The sequence below is a fragment of the Aethalodelphis obliquidens genome, unplaced genomic scaffold, assembly GCF_003676395.1.
Source record: "Aethalodelphis obliquidens isolate GAN/ISIS:26980383/991018 unplaced genomic scaffold, ASM367639v1 scaffold7, whole genome shotgun sequence".
Classification (NCBI taxonomy): Eukaryota; Metazoa; Chordata; class Mammalia; order Artiodactyla; family Delphinidae; genus Aethalodelphis; species Aethalodelphis obliquidens.
Window position 1 is genome coordinate 46436455 of NW_020837951.1, and position 18037 is coordinate 46454491.

General features: G+C 38.1%; 1 protein-coding gene across 6 annotated transcripts in view; it reads right to left on the reverse strand.

Moving 5' to 3' along the window:
• Positions 1 to 6168: 6168 nt before the first annotated feature.
• TMC1 (transmembrane channel like 1) overlaps positions 6169 to 18037 on the reverse strand; it is a 385069-nt gene continuing 373200 nt past the window's right edge. For all 6 annotated transcript variants that reach the window (XM_027105688.1, XM_027105687.1, XM_027105692.1 and 3 more), the window contains 4 exons: positions 17016 to 17141; positions 12921 to 12999; positions 12762 to 12813; positions 6169 to 9121 (listed from right to left, as the gene is read on the reverse strand). In XM_027105688.1, the coding sequence (XP_026961489.1) occupies positions 9099 to 9121; positions 12762 to 12813; positions 12921 to 12999; positions 17016 to 17141 (280 nt within the window). In that variant the 3' untranslated portion in view covers positions 6169 to 9098. The remainder of the gene's footprint in view (positions 9122 to 12761; positions 12814 to 12920; positions 13000 to 17015; positions 17142 to 18037) is intronic.

Below are 18037 nucleotides of genomic sequence, written 5' to 3' on the forward strand. Positions count from 1 at the left end.
AACCCGTGTCCCCTGCATCGGCAGGCGGACTCTCAACCACTGCGCCACCAGGGGAGCCCCGCCCTGCTTCTTTATTCTTCATCCTGTAAATATACGCTGAGCTCCCTGCCTTCTGGGAGGTGGATTTGAGACTTGTTCACCCATCTCCTCACTTGGCTGCCTGGCGAATAAACCCTCTCTTTGCTGCAAACCTTCAGGTCTCAGCATTTTGGCTTGCTGCGCATCAGGCAAAACGAACCTGGTTCGGTAACTTTGTTATTGTTGTTTTAATTTACTCGTTCACTTTCTTGGTTCATTCGTTTGTTTTTATGATGGTTTCTTGTGTGTTTCCTCCATAAGGAAAGAGATCTGCTATTTTCAGTGCTGTGTTCCTCAACCTAGTACAGTGCCTGATACTAACTGCTCACAAATGCATCTGTGTCTTAGGGCTTAGTGTTTCCCAAATGATACTGAAGACTGGTTGGTTCTACATAGCCTCACGTGTTGTCTCCAGGGAGATTAGAAGAGGAACAAAGAGGGAGAAAGTTGGAAGTCCAGCTGATGTTCTCAAGAAAGGCAAAGACCTGCTGTCACTCACAGTCAAGGAGGTAAGGATTCATCTTGCTGGGCTGTGCACCAGCAGGTGGGGATAACATCTCAGCAGTCTCACCCTGAACCTGACTCCAAGATCCCTCCTAAAAGGGCTTATTGGATTCACTAAGGAATACTCAGTATTGCTTGTGATTAACTGAGTTGTAACATTTTCATAATATTTTGGAGCCAGTTCTAAACTTTAAAATGAATTTAAGAATTAAATAACTTGGAAAATCGGGAAGAGAGCTAATGCCTTCATCCCTAGGGCTAAACCTCTTTTATTACTCTTTTACAGTCTATCACAGATCAGCAGGCAGATCAACAACAGTAAGAAGCCAATCAAAAGCCATGTGACCAACGTGTTTAAGAAAAATTAACCACAGGTGCTTGTCACAAAGTGATCATTTAATTTTTTTTAATTTGTAGGCTCAGGAAATGGTATGACTTAGCATTCAACCTTGTCATTGACTCAAGAATATTATCCCTTTAGCCCAGAAAAGGAAACTCCGTGATCCCCATTTATACTCCACTGGTTATAAAGCACTAGAAAAGACAACACAAAAATGACAGTGTATGTTTGTCAACTCTTCCTTCCAGCCTTCTCCCTGCCCCACCACATGCCCAGACAACCTAAGCAAGATACCATGAGCATGCTGCCTTCTCTTTGACCTGGCGTATCGTTGCTTTTAAGAAACTTTGATTTTTTTTTTTTTTTTTTTTTTTTTTTTTTTGCAGTACGCAGGCCTCTCACTGCTGTGGGCTTTCCCGTTGCGGAGCACAGGCTCCGGACTCACAGGCTCAGCGGCCATGGCTCACGGGCCCAGCTGCTCCGCGGCATGTGGGATCCTCCCGGACCGGGGCACGAACCCGTGTCCCCTGCATCGGCAGGCGGACTCTGAACCACTGTGCCACCAGGGAAGCCCCAGAAACTTTGATTTTTAAAAGTTTGTTATTCCTGCTTAGCTGAAAAACTTCCCTAGACTTTACCAGCCTTAGGTCCGAAGGAGGTATTTATTAACATTAAGATCCCAAGTGTTGTTGCACCTACGTCTGGGGAGATAAACATTAATACTCTGTAAAGGGACACCTGTTTGTCAGTTGGTCTGTCGTCCATGAACTGATCCATGAGGCTCGTTCACTGTGAAGCTTGCTCTGCACTCTTCTTTTGCTCCTCCAGTTCTTCAAGCCAATGCCTGAGACGTGCCTGTCATGGATGTCTGCCTTGAGGACACCAGAATCCTTTCAAGTGGGCCATCTGCCCGTGCTCCCCAAGCTGCCAGTTGATGGTGGTGCCACAGTGGTGTCAACGCTCCATGCACAGAGAGCAGAATGTCTGTCTTCCCTTCTTTGTGTTAGGTGTGCTCCCCGACCACCAACAGAGCGTCTCCTGTACCCCACTGTCCCAGAATCCTCCCTCCACCAACTGGCCGCATCTGATTCTGTCTGCAGACTCTGTCTCCGCTGGACTCTAATCTATTCCCATTCCTTTCCCCAGCTTCTCCCCACCACCTGCACAGTGCAAATCAACTGCTACAATCAAATAAGTGGAAGGCACCAGCTCTATCAGCTTATCAGAAATGTCCTAGTAGCTCTGAAACCCAGCTCTGTGTACAATTGAAACCTTCACTAAAATTTATTCCATAAACTCAGTTTTTAGAGCATCACTGTCCGATAGAAACGAACACAACCACAAGTGCAAGCTACCTGTCAATTAAAGCTTAGTAGCCACATTAAAGAAAAGAAGCAAGTAATTTTAGTAACTTTATTTAACCAAATACATGCAAAATAATCTCTCCAATAATCAAAATGAAAAATTATTAATGAAATATTTTACGTTAGCTTTTTCATACAGTCTTCAAAATCAGCATGTATTTTATATTTACAGCACAACTCAATTTCATGCTGCAAGTCCTCAATAGTCACATGTGGCTAGTGGCTACCATATTGGGCCACTCAGGTTTAGAGCACAGGAAAGAATTTTGGAAACTATGCTGTGCAATTTCCTTATCTTGCAAGTGAGACTTCAAAAGGTGACATGACTTCCAACAAGTCACACAGCTAACCAGTAGCAGAGACAGTGCTAGAACACTGAGATCCTGATGGGCAATCACATGCATTTTTATTCATTTAATGCTGCTTATCTTAAATTTAAGCCACTCTGCTGCTAAAACATACTCATCTAAAAAATAACCAAGAATGTGCTAAAGTAATCTGAACAGCTGTTTTTATTGGTCTATAAGAGATTTGGTTTTCTCCAATTGAGTAAAATCTTCCTTGCAATTGGTTTTTTGATAACTCCCTGAATTAGATCAATTAAAATCATTCTAATTTTTAAACTGAAACATGACTAAATTTTTCAAATAAAAATTTTGGCAAAAAAGGAGAATGAGGGGTAACATATATCCAGCCCTTAACTGGGTGCTAAACTATGTGCTAAACGGTGCTCAGTGATATTCAGCATCATCTCGTAATCCGTGCAGCAATTCGCATGGACACAATTATCTATTTTAAAGATGAGGTAATTGAAGCCTAGTGAGAATAAGTAATTAGCCTGGGTCAAAAAGCTAATTAATGACAACCAAAAAATCATATGGCCAGTGAGTAACACTCTCAGTCAGTCAGGAACAAAACTTAAACCTTGGCCCTGGCTCCCAAGCCTGTGCTCTTTTACACCACCACTCAGCCCCCATGATTATTTAGTTGTCTGTGGACTTGAGATACATGGACCATTTTCTGTGATGCAGATCCAAAGGCTGTTTCCACTGGGTGTTATCTACTGTTTCACTAGGGACAAACATTTCCCATTGAATCAACTCATTCCATGTTCCACTGAGATCAGTTGTAATTCCAGCTCTTGGCCTATTTTGCGGCAGGCTAATTTTCACCTGCTGTTGGGTTATTCCATCGTATTCCACTACAAATGTATTTATTAATTCTGAGGTCAATGACCTAAGCACCTTATCCTTCAGACATGTTAATCTATTGTCTTTTTCAGGGTTATCCTCACATCATGCATCACAGTATGACATTCACATGTCTCTTAATTAATGTCATTCAGTTTGACCTGCCTTAACACATAGAATCATTTCTAAAAATTTATAAATGAATCCATTTCCCCCATTTACTTCCATTATCAAGTCATATGGGAAAATATTTGATCCCAAAAGAAAAAAAGCACTTTAGGATTTTAACATTCAATTCAGTCATACTCTCTGCTCCTGCTGACTCACAGTCCAGTCCTTATGTATTTAGTCCATTTATATTATTCCTGCAAAACACTAGCCATGCCTATAGGGTCTTACCCTCTAATTTATAAGCACATCAACATTACAGATTGCTAATTCCATGCCTGGATTACTTGACAGAGCAAGTAAGCAGGTATTAGAGAAACAACAAAGGATTTTTTTTTTCCAGAAAGAAGCATCTTCTAAATGACTTTCAGGAGTCAGAAAGCATGACTTCAGCATGTATGAAAGTTTAATGTTTTAAGAGTAATATTGGGGGCTTCCCTGGTGGTACAGTGGTTGAGAGTCCGCCTGCCGATGCAGGGGACACGGGTTCGTGCCCCGGTCCGGGAAGATCCCACATGCCGCGGAGCGGCTAGGCCCGTGAAACATGGCTGCAGAGACTGCGCGTCTGGAGCCTGTGCTCTGCAATGGGAGAGGCCACAACAGTGAAAGGCCCGCGTACCGCAAAAAAACAAAAACAAAAAAGAGTAATATTGTTTTTACTTAAAATTAGATACTGGGGATCACCATGATATTTTCAGTGTTCCATTTGTAAAAATGATAAGGCCCTGACAAATTCTCATTTCAATGGTGTTCTCAATTTCTTCCCAGAGTTTAGATGTATGGTCAAGCAGAAAAATAATTAAACCACAGCTACAAATATTTGGAATGCCATAAGAACAAGGGTGACAGCCATGGCTGTTATCGAGCACTAACTATGTGCCAGGTTTGGTGCTGTGATCTCTGCAGGATCTATCTCTTTTAATCCCAAGTAGAAAGTTTATGGAGTAGGACTCTTATTATCCCCGTTTTTTAGAGATGAGAAACAAGGTTTTGAGAGGTTGAACCATTTCCATAAAGTCACATGGCAAATGTTAATTTTTCCCTGTTTTAAATGAGCATGAACATTCCCATATTTGGGAATGTTTGACTGATAAACAAAGAATCATAGCATAACTGCTGAATAAAAGAACAAATGATTAACAAAATGAATAACATTTTGGTGCCTCCTAACCTACAGTATGGAGGAAAAGCAAAAGCTACCTTGTGTGGCTCCGTTTGGACACATTCTCACTGTTATTGCAGGCCAGCACTGAGCCCAGCTGGGCCAATCAGATACATAGGAATGAAACCAGTGCTAAGTGAGAATGAGCCGGCTATGATTACACAGCATCTAGATGCAAAAGATTCAAAGATTTTCCAAAGATCTCAGCAGTTCTATTAGCCAATTTTCTTTTTTAGTTGCAAATATTGTATTCCTGTTTTCAGTAAAAAACAATACAGCACAGAGAATAAAGCTGGGGAGTTCTTTCTTTTGATCCGGTGCTCTGTTGAACACAGCCTCAGGCTCCTTCCCAGGACCTGAGCTGAATGTAACTCACAGATACTCCAAATTCCGATCCACAGTGTCTCCACTACTGCAATGGGCAGATCACCTAATTTGCGCCTGCCTCCTTTTCTTTCTGTATAAAAGGAGCACAGTTATACACTATCGCAACAGAGATCATAAAGTTAGAAATTTGCTTTCCCTTTGAAGATCAAGCATACAAAATAGTTATTAATAATTATCTGGCAAATTGGTGAATGTGTTTTCCTCTCTGAAGCACTAAATGATCTCTTAATTACTCTTTACAGTTCATCCTCATCACGCACTTAAGTATAATGTGTTGGCTGGTGAGGAATATTTTTGTTTACAAATGAAAGCTAACACAGAAGAGGGACTGTAATAATGGGGTCTTATACTGTCCAGACCTTTTTTTTTTTTTTTTTTTTGCGGTACACGGGCCTCTCACTGTTGTGGCCTCTCCCGTTGTGGAGCACAGGCTCCGGACGCGCAGGCTCAGCGGCCACGTTTCACAGGCCTAGCCGCTCCGAGGCATGTGGGATCTTCCTAGACCGGGGCACGAACCCGTGTCACCTGCATCGGCAGGCGGACTCTCAACCACTGCGCCACCAGGGAAGCCCTCTAATCCACTTTTAAGATGGTATTTTCCCCTTAAAATTCTTGCTGAAGTCTTCAGATGCCAGCTGGGGATTTCAGAACCTATATCACCTTCTGAATTTAACCTGGATACATTTGGATGTCATGATACATTTGACATGATCAATTACTAATTTGTTATGTTATGGAATATTTCTATGACATCATTTGATTTAGGGAGTTTCTGTTAGTTTACATATGATGGACAATGAGTGATGCAGAAAGAATCTGATTGGTATCCTACCAGCAATGAGTAAGATGCCAAGGTTATGCATCCAGGCTTTTCTTTTGAACAGTGATCGTAACCTGAGAAATATGAGCCTCAGCAGCAGCAGCAACACAGAAATTAAACTTCCAGTAAAATATCAAGGACTGATATTCTTTGAATTGAGAAATAATTTTGAGCCTGTTGCCTTTAATAACAAATAAAAACATAAAGACAATAACTTTGACCAAAGTTTTAGTAAATCAAATAAAATAGGAAAAAATCATTAATTTCCCAGGTGGCAATTTGTATTGGTTATCATATGTGGATGATACTTGATTTGATTCAGCATGTGAAACTTGACTTCCAAAAAAAAAGATTTTAAATATGTTCCTTAAGATTAAAAAAAATGAGATGGTTCCTAAAAAGTTTTTATATAGCCATAAGCAAAACAGTGTCAAAAGAAAATTTAGTGACATTTAAGGCTAATTGCTCTGAATCAGGAAAGTAATAGAAAGTAATATAATTGTATCAGTAAATTGACTGAAACTGTCTTCAAATGTATATGTGTTGATTTAAAAGTCTATACAAACTAATGCTTTTGCATAAAAATGTGTCCTGAAAGGACCCAAATTTAAAGTTAATATTTAATCTTTAATCAACCTAAATGTACAACAGTAGAATAGACTAATTATGCTGTATTAATATCAAAAAATATTTTGTAGCTATTAAAAAATGTTCTGAAGTAATTTTTATGACATGGGAAAATGTTAACTAAGAAAGTAGGATAAAGACTAAATATATCTTATGATCCAAAATATTTTATTGAGTCTATGTGTGTGTGTGAATCTGAGAAAAAAATACACCAAAATGTTAACAGAAGTTATTCTGGGTGGTGGAATTACAGGTTCTTTTGCTTTTTTAATTCTATTAAAAATTTCTAAATTTGCTGTAATGAACGTGTACCACTATTATAAATTTTTAAATGACCAAGGATTTGTATGAAACCTTCTTGGTGTGTATGAAAAAGATGTGTGTTATATAATACCTAAGTTCCCAGAAGAGGTCAAGTATTTCATGTATACATTGTTCCATCATTCATAATTACTAAGTCATCAAGACCCATCCTGGTAAAGGCAGCTGGACCATCCAAGGCAATCCATTACAAGAGAACTTTGAGAAAAAGAAACCTCATATAGGGCCTTGAGAAATCTTGTCACCATCATATAATGCTGTTTCCTTCTTGCAGGAAGTAGATATGAATAAAGGCTATGACTACAGTTTATTTTTTAAAATATTCTTAGGTCTCAATGTGTCTTCTGAAAAATCAAGTGTGTATCTGAGTTGAGAGCTGAGAACATCTGCCCATCCCATTCTTAAGTCTCTTGTTTTTGAAGCCTGCTTACTTACTCTTTTAATATATATTTCTTTACAAATGAATTGTGGAAACACTTTTTTTACTTTTGTGAACCAAACAAGGCAAAAGAAAGTTGTAACTGGATATTATCCAGGTCCATATTTTTGATTCAAGGGAGGCAGTAAAGTCATCAGACTCCCATCTTACCCACATTGCATTGGATTCCCTCTGCTAAAGCACTCCCTTGTTTTTTTCCACAGGAACTTGGTTTTCCATTGTGGGCTAAACTCCTTTGTTTGCATCCCATCTACTAAGCATGTGATGCCAACTCTGAGGTCTAGGGTTATTTGTCCATCAAGATGTCCTAACTTTGGAAGAGAGCTGAAAAAGGTAGAATAATAACTGGATTTTGTTAGACATTGCACTTAATAGAGAATAAGAGAAAGCAAATCTTTTTTCTGAATACTGATAGTGTACTATAATATCTGTGTCATTGTGAAGAAAGGGACAGTCTTGCCCCGAGTGGGAAGGTATCATTAATTTTGTTCGATCCTAAAACAGGTTTGCAAGTTCTAGTATCTAGTATTCTGGAAGATGCTAGAAACTAAGGATATAGCAGGTAGGGCAAAAAGTGGTAGAGAAAATCTAGAGAGCAGGTGATACTTAAGATATATAACGTTTGATAAATGTTTGACACATAATGTTTGATAAATATTTAGTAAACAGATTAAGAGGTACTGGCCTCATTGTAGTTCCTGGTGGTCATGCACTCAGTGTGGTCCCAGTGTTTATTACAAACTCACTCCCCCACAATTTGCACATACGCTTCTGGGAAGGGTCTAGTAAAGCACTGAAATAGTCCAAGCTGAAATAGTCCAAGTTCCAATCAAGTTGACTGAATTAAAGTCCAGTCCAGAGAAGACGCTGGAGTATTAGGCAGGGAAACTGACACAAAACCTCTTCCTACTGACCCATCCACTGAGGAATGAAGATAGCAAAGGCTGAACCCCAAAGTCAACTAGGGAATAGGGAACCATACCTCACCATATACAGTAAGACATGGGTCACCAGTATATTCCCAGACCCGATGGACTCCGGCTCTGGTACTTGTAGGGACCCATCAGGATGAGAAAACACAGTTCAGGTCAAAGCTTGCTAATATAAACCTCCTGATATGGTTTAAACTATGTGTACCTCTCAGAAGCCCAAAGAGATAACCCATGAGATTTTTCTTCTAAAAAGCCCATTCCTTTTCATACTGAATCCAGCAGCAAATAAAAAGGTTTTGGGTGTATATTTGTGGGGACCATGGATGGGGAGACAGAATGAAAAGGGAAAACAAGATGTTAATTTCAAAAAAAAAAGTGAGTTAACGAATGATTACAATGAATACTTTATAAAGATATTTCTGACCTTAGAAGAAAAAAGAAGGTGAAATATTCCTGCTTCCAGGCTAAGAAAACTAAGGCAGAAAGATATGTATAAAATGAAAGTCCATATGAGTAAAAAGTTTTTAAATTAACCCAAAAAGTAAGCCAGTAATCCATACTTCTCCATCACACACAATTTTAAACTCAATTTGTTAAAGAAAATGTGAGGGGAGTTGCTCAGGGGAGAAAGTGGTGGTGCAGGAACAAATCCCTAATTTGGAATAAGGTAGAGATCCTTCTTTTTTTACTTGGGCCTTCACATAAGTCACTGGTTTTGAACAGTATGATGAGGAATACTTCTGGGCCTCCAGAATATCCATGAAAATTACTGGCCTCCAGCAGCTGCAGCTGTTCAAAATAAATAAATAAATAAATAAATAAATAAATAAATAAATAAATAAATCAAGAGACAGAGAAAGAAGATAAAGAAGAGGTAAATAAAAATTTCAGTTTGCTTAATGGTTCTGAATGAGGTGGCCTGAAATCTATACCTTCAAATGTGTTCCAGGTTGCTATAATATTTGTTGTCAAATATTCCTATATTTTACAAAATCCTCACAAATTCTAAAGACAGGAGAATAAAAGTTCTGCTCTTTTTGAAATGTTTATTCATTCATTACTGCTTATGTAATTAGTATAGAAATCTGTTCATTTCAAATTTTTCCAGTAAAAGAATTCCTTATTGTCCATTGTCCTAGAAAATTAGTAGGTATTTATTGAGTGACTGATATATAAAGTCCTATATTAAGTCCTGAGGAAACAACGATAAATAAGATATAGTCTTTGCCTTCACAAAGGTTATACATATTTTTAACAAATCATGGGAAAATATCAGGTAAATTAGTATGCAATAACATTATATTATTTAAAACAAAGGTAATAATATGCCTTAACTAGAATTCAGATCTTAGAAGTCAGAACATTTCATTCACTATTCTAAATACTAATTTGATAATATTAAGTTATAGTCCCAATCTAGAGCAAATACAAAAGCACTGCAGATATGTGCGACATAAATGCTTCCAACTATGTGATGTCCACAAGAGACTCACTTCAGCTTTAAGGACATACATAGACTGAAAGTGAAGGGATGGATAAAGATATTTTATGCAGATGGAAACCAAAAGCATGCATAGCTCTACTTATATCACACAAAACAGACTTTAAACCAAAAACTGTAACAAGAAACAAAGAAGGTCATTATATAATGATTGAAGAAGACACAAATAAATTTCTTTAATAAATGATTGAAGAAGACACAAATGAATAGAAAGATACTCTGTGTTAATGATTGGAAGAATTAATATTGTGAAAATGCCCATACTGCCCAAAGCAATCTACAAACTCAATGCAATCCCTATCAAAATTCCAATGGCATTTTTCTCAGTAATAGGAAAAAAATCCTAAAATTCATACAGAACCACAAAAGTCCCCGAATAACAAAAGCAATTTTGAGAAAGAACAAAGCTAGAGGCATCACACTTCCTCATTTCAAATTATATTACAAAGCTGTAGTAATCCAAACTATATGGTATTTGCATAAAAACAGACACAAAGATCAATGGAACAGAATAGAGAGCCCAAAATAAACACATGCATATATGGTCAATTGATTTTTGACAAAACACCAAGAATATTCAATGGAAAATGGATAATCTCCTCAATAAATAATGGTGGAAAAACTAGACGTCTACATGGAAAAGAATTAAACTTACACCATACACAAAAATCAAGTCGAAATGATTCAAGACTTGAATATAAGACCTTAAAGCATAAAACTCCTACAAGAAAACTTAGAGGAAAAGCTCTTGCAATTTTTCCTAGCAATGATTTTTTTGGATTTGACACCAATAGCAAAGGCAGCAAAAGCAAAAAGGAACAAATGGGACTACATTAAACCAAAAAACTTCTGTACAGCAAAGGAAACCATAAATAAAATGAACAGGCAACCTAGAGAATTGAAGAAAATATTTGTAAACCACATATCCGATAAGGCGTTAATATCTAAAATATATTAGGAACTTATATAACTCAATAGCAAAATAATAATAATAATAACCTAATTTAAAAATGGCCAAATGATCGAATAGACATTTTTCCAAAGAAGACATGCAGATGGCCAATAGGTACATGAAAAGGTGCTTAACATCACTAGTCATCAAGAAAACACAAATCAAAACCACAATGAGGTATCACCTTACACATGTTAAAATGTCTATTACCAAAAAGGCAAGAGATGGCAAATGCTGATGAGGATGGGAAGAAAGGGGACGCTGTGCACTGTTGGTGGGAATGTAAATTGGTGCAGTCACAATGGAAAACAGTATGGAGGTTCTGCAAGAAACTGAAAACAGAACTATCATGTGATCCAGCAATCCCACTTCTGGATTGATATGCAAAGGAAATGAAATCATTCATTTGTATTCCTATGTTCATTGCAGCATTATTCACAACAGCCAAGGTATGAAAACAACCTAAGTGTCCATCTATGGACGAATGGATAAAGAAGGTGTGGTGTGTGTGTACACACACACACACACACACACACACACTATAGAATATTATTCAGCCTTATAAAAGAAAGAAGTACTACCATTTAATATGGACGAACCTGGAGGGCATTATGTTAAGTGAAGTAAGCCAGACAGAGAAAGACAAACATGTCACGGTATCACTTATATGTGGAAGCTTTAACAAAAGAGTGGAACACATAGACACAGAGTAAAATGATGGTTGCCAGAGATACGAGGTTGGGGAAATTGGGAGGGGTTAGTAAAAGGGTACAAAACGTTCAGCTATAAGATGAATATCATCTGAGGATCTAATGTACAACATAGTGACTATAGTTGGTAACACTGTATTGTATAATTGAAATGTGCTAAAAAAAGGTAAATATGTGAGGTGATGGATGTGTTAATTAACTGGAGGTGGGAATCCTTTCATAATGTATGTGTATATCAAATTATCACATTATACACTTCAAATGTGTTACAATTTTATTAGTCAATTATACCTCAATAGAGCTGAAAAAAAATTAATGCAGTTAAGAAACAAATAGCTTAATGACAAAAAAAAAAAAAAACTAAGACAAATATAATCTAAGGACACGACATCATTAGAAGTTGCTGCATCCACTCTTGCTGCCGTAAAGGCTGGCCAACATAAAAGGAGTGTAGTGTTGAAAGAACCACAGAGAAATGGGGTTCAATCCTGATTGCTTCTAAACTTGGGGTAAAATGTGACCAGAAAATTTACATACCACTCTTCTGTTCATTTGTGTGAACCAATACATTTTTTTACTTAAACTAATTGGGGTTGAGTTTTTAAAATTATTATTATTATTATTACTTACAGGGGGAAAAAAGGCCGTACTAATATAAAGAGTTGTAGAGTTGGGAATGAGGGAGGAGTTGGAAAAGATTTTTATTGAATTTCTTAGGCATCACTTTTGCATGTAGAAGGCAAAGCATATCAGTAATTTTGGCAAATAAGAGTATGCCTTATTCTAATAGTTTAAAAATTAAAGAGGTTAAAAAGTAAGAGAGGTTAACAAATTAGAGAAGGCTCTGGGAAAGCAACAGTGATGAGCCTAGAGGATACTATTAGCATCTTCCCAGTGTATCCATCTATGTATAAATATGGTCAAAATGGGCAGGAGAGATTAGGCATCTGTATCTGCTCTTTGTATGACTATGTATGTGGATGTTTTCTTCATCTTCCGTCAATTTGCAAGATCCCTTTTCTATCACTACTGCTACTTTTATATTCCTGAAGTTTTCTTTCTCTTTTCTTTCTCCCACTGGAAAACAACCAAACCCCTTGGATATGATGCCTGAAAAGGGCTTAAAAAGGTGGACAGTAAAGAGTATGGGGTGACTTGCTGGGGCAGTAATGCTCCTCTGCATCAAATGCCCTATTTTGAGAGGAAAAAAAGGAAGAGCATACTGTTTGTAGGGGAGAAAGAATGCAAACATAACATAGCTCAAACCTGCTCGTGCAGCTGCCATTTTCTTGTTTCGCAGTTTGTTCTCCAAAGCTTGCTACATAATAAAAAATAGTAGAGAAGAAGAACATGAGATTTCCTGATGCGTTCTACTACTTGACATTAATAAAGACAAATATTTCTCTGAAATAAATTGTATCCTACCTGTTTCATCTTCTTTTTTAGATCCAGATTTGCTGCCTTCTGGCCTTTTGCAGTAGAATTGAGATAATAGATAGTCAAACTAAATTTAAAAAAAATAAAATAAAATTTATGGTATTTTTCAGTTCCTCAAGATTCTTCTTAAATTTACATTAACTAAATCATATAATGTTGGCACTGGAGTGACTTTAAGGTATTTTCTACTCTGAACCTCTTTTGTAGATAAAAGCCTGAAGTACAGAGAGGTGAAGAAGTACATTCAGAATTCCACAGCAACTGGGATGGACCTGGGAAGTTGGACCCCCAAGGCTCCTCCTCCACAGCCCAGGGCTCTGTCTGATGTTCCTCACTGCCTAATTTTAGGTTCTTCTTGGAAATGTATTAACATCACTTTAAGTTATAATTGAAAACACCATTTCAAATCGATATCAATGGCATCCAATAGAACAGAAAATCTCTTGAAGCTTAGGGAATGTGTGGAATAAAAAGGAAACTGACTTTCCACTTTAAATTCCTTCCTTTGGCTTTTACAACTAAGACCATAATCCTCATCGTCATAGTTAATTAACATGGCTTTTTTTCATCCATAGAATGTATTGTTTGCATTTCTCTCTCCTTCACAAGAAACTATTTCATAAAAGAATAGTCCTGGCATTTAAGTGACATTTCTAAAAAGAGCAAATTCCAGCCAAACGTTTTTGCAAAAATAAACATGTTCATCTTCACAAAGCAAAACAAAGAAAGAATGCATTTAAAAAACAAAACAAAACGGGGCTTCCCTGGTGGCACGGTGGTTGAGAGTTCGCCTGCCAATGCAGGGGACGCGGGTTCGTGTCCCGGTCTGGGAGGATCCCACATGCCGCAGAGCGGCTGGGCCCGTGAGCCATGGCCGCTGAGCCTAAGCGTCCAGAGCCTGTGCTCCGCAACGGGAGGGGCCACAACAGTGAGAGGCCCGCATACCACAAAAAAACAAAAAACAAAAAACAAAAAAAAAACATAACTGGCATTGCCCTTTATTGCAAATAACTGGTTACTGAACACATTTCCCCTACTCACCAACATGCCAGATCATAACCTTTATGAGCCATCTGCTGCTAGCAACAAGATTATTGATATCATTTCTGCTGGGTTTATTTCTTATACAAGTGATAGGATTTTGAATGAAATTACATACATGAAAGCATCTGGTGTAATATCTGGCATGAATTAGGTGTTCAATAAATATGGTGTGTCTGTTTTCTTAGAAAAGTGCCGGCATTTGGAGGAAGAACTCAAAGACCTCACAAGTCATTTGCAATTCTGTAATTCTCTATTTATCCATCACTTTTTTTCTACCTTGAGATGCACCTTCAATGAGTATTCTTCATAGATCATTTTTTAGTCTCCAAAGGAATGAAACCGCCTGCAGGGAACTAGCTCAAACTCTACTCAGTTACCCAAAAACCAACCAAGCTGATGTAATATGATTCATTGGGGAAATTCAAAATGCTTGTAAACATTCTCTAATTAAAGGTAATAAAAAGCCAAGCCAGGACTGCCTGGTGGCGCAGTGGTTAAGAATCCGCCTGCCAATGCAGGGGACACAGGTTTGCACCCTGGTCCGGGAAGATCCCACATGCCACGGAGCGATGGAGTCTGTGTGCCACAACTGCTGAGCCTGTGCTCTGGAGCCCGTGAGCCACAACTAGTGAGCCTGCATGCCACAACTACTGGAGCCCACGTGCCTAGAGCCCGTGCTCCGCAACAGGAGAAGCCACCGCAATGAGAAGCCAGCACACCGCAGCGAGGAGTGGCCCCCGCTAGCTGCAACTAGAGAAAACCCATACAACAAAGACCCAACACAGCCAAAAATAAATAAATAAATTAAAAAAAAAAATCCAAGCCAACTGTATGGGCATCATAAAGTGCTGAAGATGAGACCTCAGTATTTGAAAAATCAAATCAGTAATAAGCTGAATTTCGGGTTTTAAATCAAAACGTCAGAACTAAAATCATCCTTGTGGGACATCTATTTGACCTTATATCATGCCAGTTTCCCTCTAGACAGTCTATATCAGGGGTTGTCAAACTATGGTCTCTGGGGCAAACCTGACTCCCAGCCTGTTATGTATGGCCCATGAACTAAGATTGGTTTTTACATTTTAAAATAGTTACATAAGTACTTACATAATATCCTCAATTTTGCCTCTTGGACCACAAAGCCTGAAGTAACTACTATATGGTCCTTTAAGGAAAAGTGTGCCAACCCTGGGTGTGGACCATCTCTGACAAGTGGCTTCCAGTTCTTCTGAGCATTTCCACTCAGCCTGAACTCAGTGTTTGGTGCTGTAAATGAGTAGGTGGGAAATAAGTGGTGGGGAATAAAAAGACATGGGTTTGAATTTACCTATTAGCCATTTGATTTGGGGCAGATCTTCCATGTGCTTTCAATAATATGATTAATGAGGCCAACTTCTTAAGGTTATTGTGGAAATTAAATGAGTTAATATATGGATCGTGCCTGGAACAAAGGCAGTGTTCATTCCTCTTCCATACCCCTGGGGCAGCTTATTAAATCTTTAATTAGTGGCATTAGAACAATGTTGCTCTTTTGCTTAAAAATAAATCTCTCTCAATAAGTCAAGAATATAGTCATAAAATCTGACATTGTTTTGAGTGTGTGTGTTTTAAAACAAGACCTCCTTTTTACCACGAAAAGGCCTTGACTCCTAAAAGCCATGCTCTCAAAAGCCACTGTATTGTAAAAACACTAAGAAGGAAAATCACTTCCAGGGCCATCTGGTGAAACATGCTGCATCCAGCAAGTCATTTTCTAACACATCTGCACCAGAGATTTACTATCAGATTCTTAACGGCACCCCATGATCAAGGTTCTGTACTACATAAAATAATCTGTTTTACTATTTAATTATCCCTACAGGCTATTAGCTCTCCCTCAAAGAAGGCATCATGGTGTAAAGGGGTGAGCGCTGGATTTACTGTCAAAGCCCTACTATTGTCATTTTTGATGTATTCTCACTGAGGGAAAAATCCCTTCCCTCCTCCAAGTCAGTTTCTTAATTTATAAACTTGAAGATGACACCTGCCCTCACTGATGTGGCTTGTGACCACGACCATCACAGAGACGATCCTAACAACTTGGCCCAGAACCCAGTTCATTTACTTAAACCACTGGGATTTCTCTCCCAATCTCTCCCTGACATTTCCTAGTTTTACCTTTATTTAAACAAATCCAACCCTTTGTGTCAGCTTTGTTCCACTAAAGTGTCCACGAGGGTGACTTCATACTTGCCCTCCTTGATTGAGATCAGTGGCAGTTCTAGACTTTTTATTTAGGAAGGCCTTGGGGTTTGAAAGGAAGGACTGGGGCACTTTTTGTAGCTCTTCCATAGGAAGCATATATATATATATATATTTTTTTTTGCTTAGAATGTAAGTTTACCTGTGGTGGCCAAGACTCAGAAACCAATGAAAGTAATACGGGAACAAAAGACCCCTCTCAAGTTCCCCTTTGGATATCATCTCTGACTTCGAAAGGATAGACTAAGTGACCTTTCCAAGACCCTTCTGGTCCTCTGATTCTATCATCATGGGCAGACATAGTTATTAATGGCCTTCTAGGAAGAAGGACAGGGTAATTTCTAAGATCCCTTAAGCCTTTAGCCCTGAAATATAGCCTATAGGGCCCTCAAGGGGAATATTAACTTAGAGGCTCATCACTTCTGTGTATTCACAGCCATATGCTTTATGGAAAAAAGGTGGAGGTCAGGGGGGTGGGGAGGAAGCTTGATGTGCTGATTAGATTTAGTGTTTATGTTTCCCTTGCTGTAGCTGTTTACTGATAATTATTTTGGTTACTTGGGAAACAAATCTTATAATCCTAGGCAGGCAAAGACAGATGCAGATGGCTGTAAATTACATGCAATAGGATCAGAATATGGCTCATGAATTTTAGCCTCTCACCACCACGTAATCAGTGCTGAATTGGTTAGGTCACAGCACAACCCCTGGGGAGAAAGAGAGTTGAAAACACTGAAACTTAAAAGGCGCAGGAAGAACATTACAAAGGCTCTTTCTATGAGGAGGGAAAGCACATACACCATAACCAAAATAACAGCAATAACTAATCCAGGATTAGAAAGCTGTCTCAAGATCATTGCCAGCCAGCTTGGAAAATCATGTTCCAGTGTCTCTCCGATGACTTCAAACATCCTATTTTTGCCACTGAAAAAAAAAAGGAGAGAAGTTCATTTAAAACAGATGTAAAAACCATGTTTATAGCAAGATGTAAAAACTATGTTTATAGCAAGAAAACTAGAAATTTTTCTCAAACATTGCCTAAGTACTCTTTCAGGTTAGAAATCTGATGTTTAGCTACAACTCCTGACACTTTGGCCTCATACTGTCAACAAATGGATAAGATATGAGAAATGTTATGCCAACACAAACACATAGTCAAAGCAGTTAGGAAATTAACCACAGCATTAGGAGAAGATTTAAAAAAAATTTTTTTTGGAGTATAGTTGATTTACAGTGTTGTGTTCACTTCAGGTGTACTGCAAAGTGAATCGGTTATACATATACATATATCCACTCTTTTTAAGAATCCTTTCCCATAGAGGTCATTATGGAATATTGAGTAGAATTCCCTGTGCTATACAGTAAGTCCTTATTAGTTATCTATTTTATATATAGCAGTGTATATGTCAATCCCAATCTCCCAATTTATCCCTTCCCTCCAGGAGAAGATTTTTTAAAGCTATATTTCTAAGATTTGGGTTACTTGGGAACAAATATATTATATAAAATATAAATATACCTTATATATGTATGAAAATATATTTTATAAATAGCTTGTAAGTCTACTCCTCAGCAGCTGTTCTTATATGAGAATACTTTCTTTGGGCTGAACAAATAGTGTGCTCAATTTTTTTAATTAGCCTTGGAAATGAGCATAAGGAATAGCTTAATGGAATAAACTCCATAAATAATCTAATATCTCTTTCCATGTTATAGCTTCTATCTCATTTTCCACCAGACCTCTTTCATCTGAGCTATTAATAGGTAACTGCACTGAATGCTGAATCCTTTCTCTCTCAGTATTTCTTCTGGACAGGCCC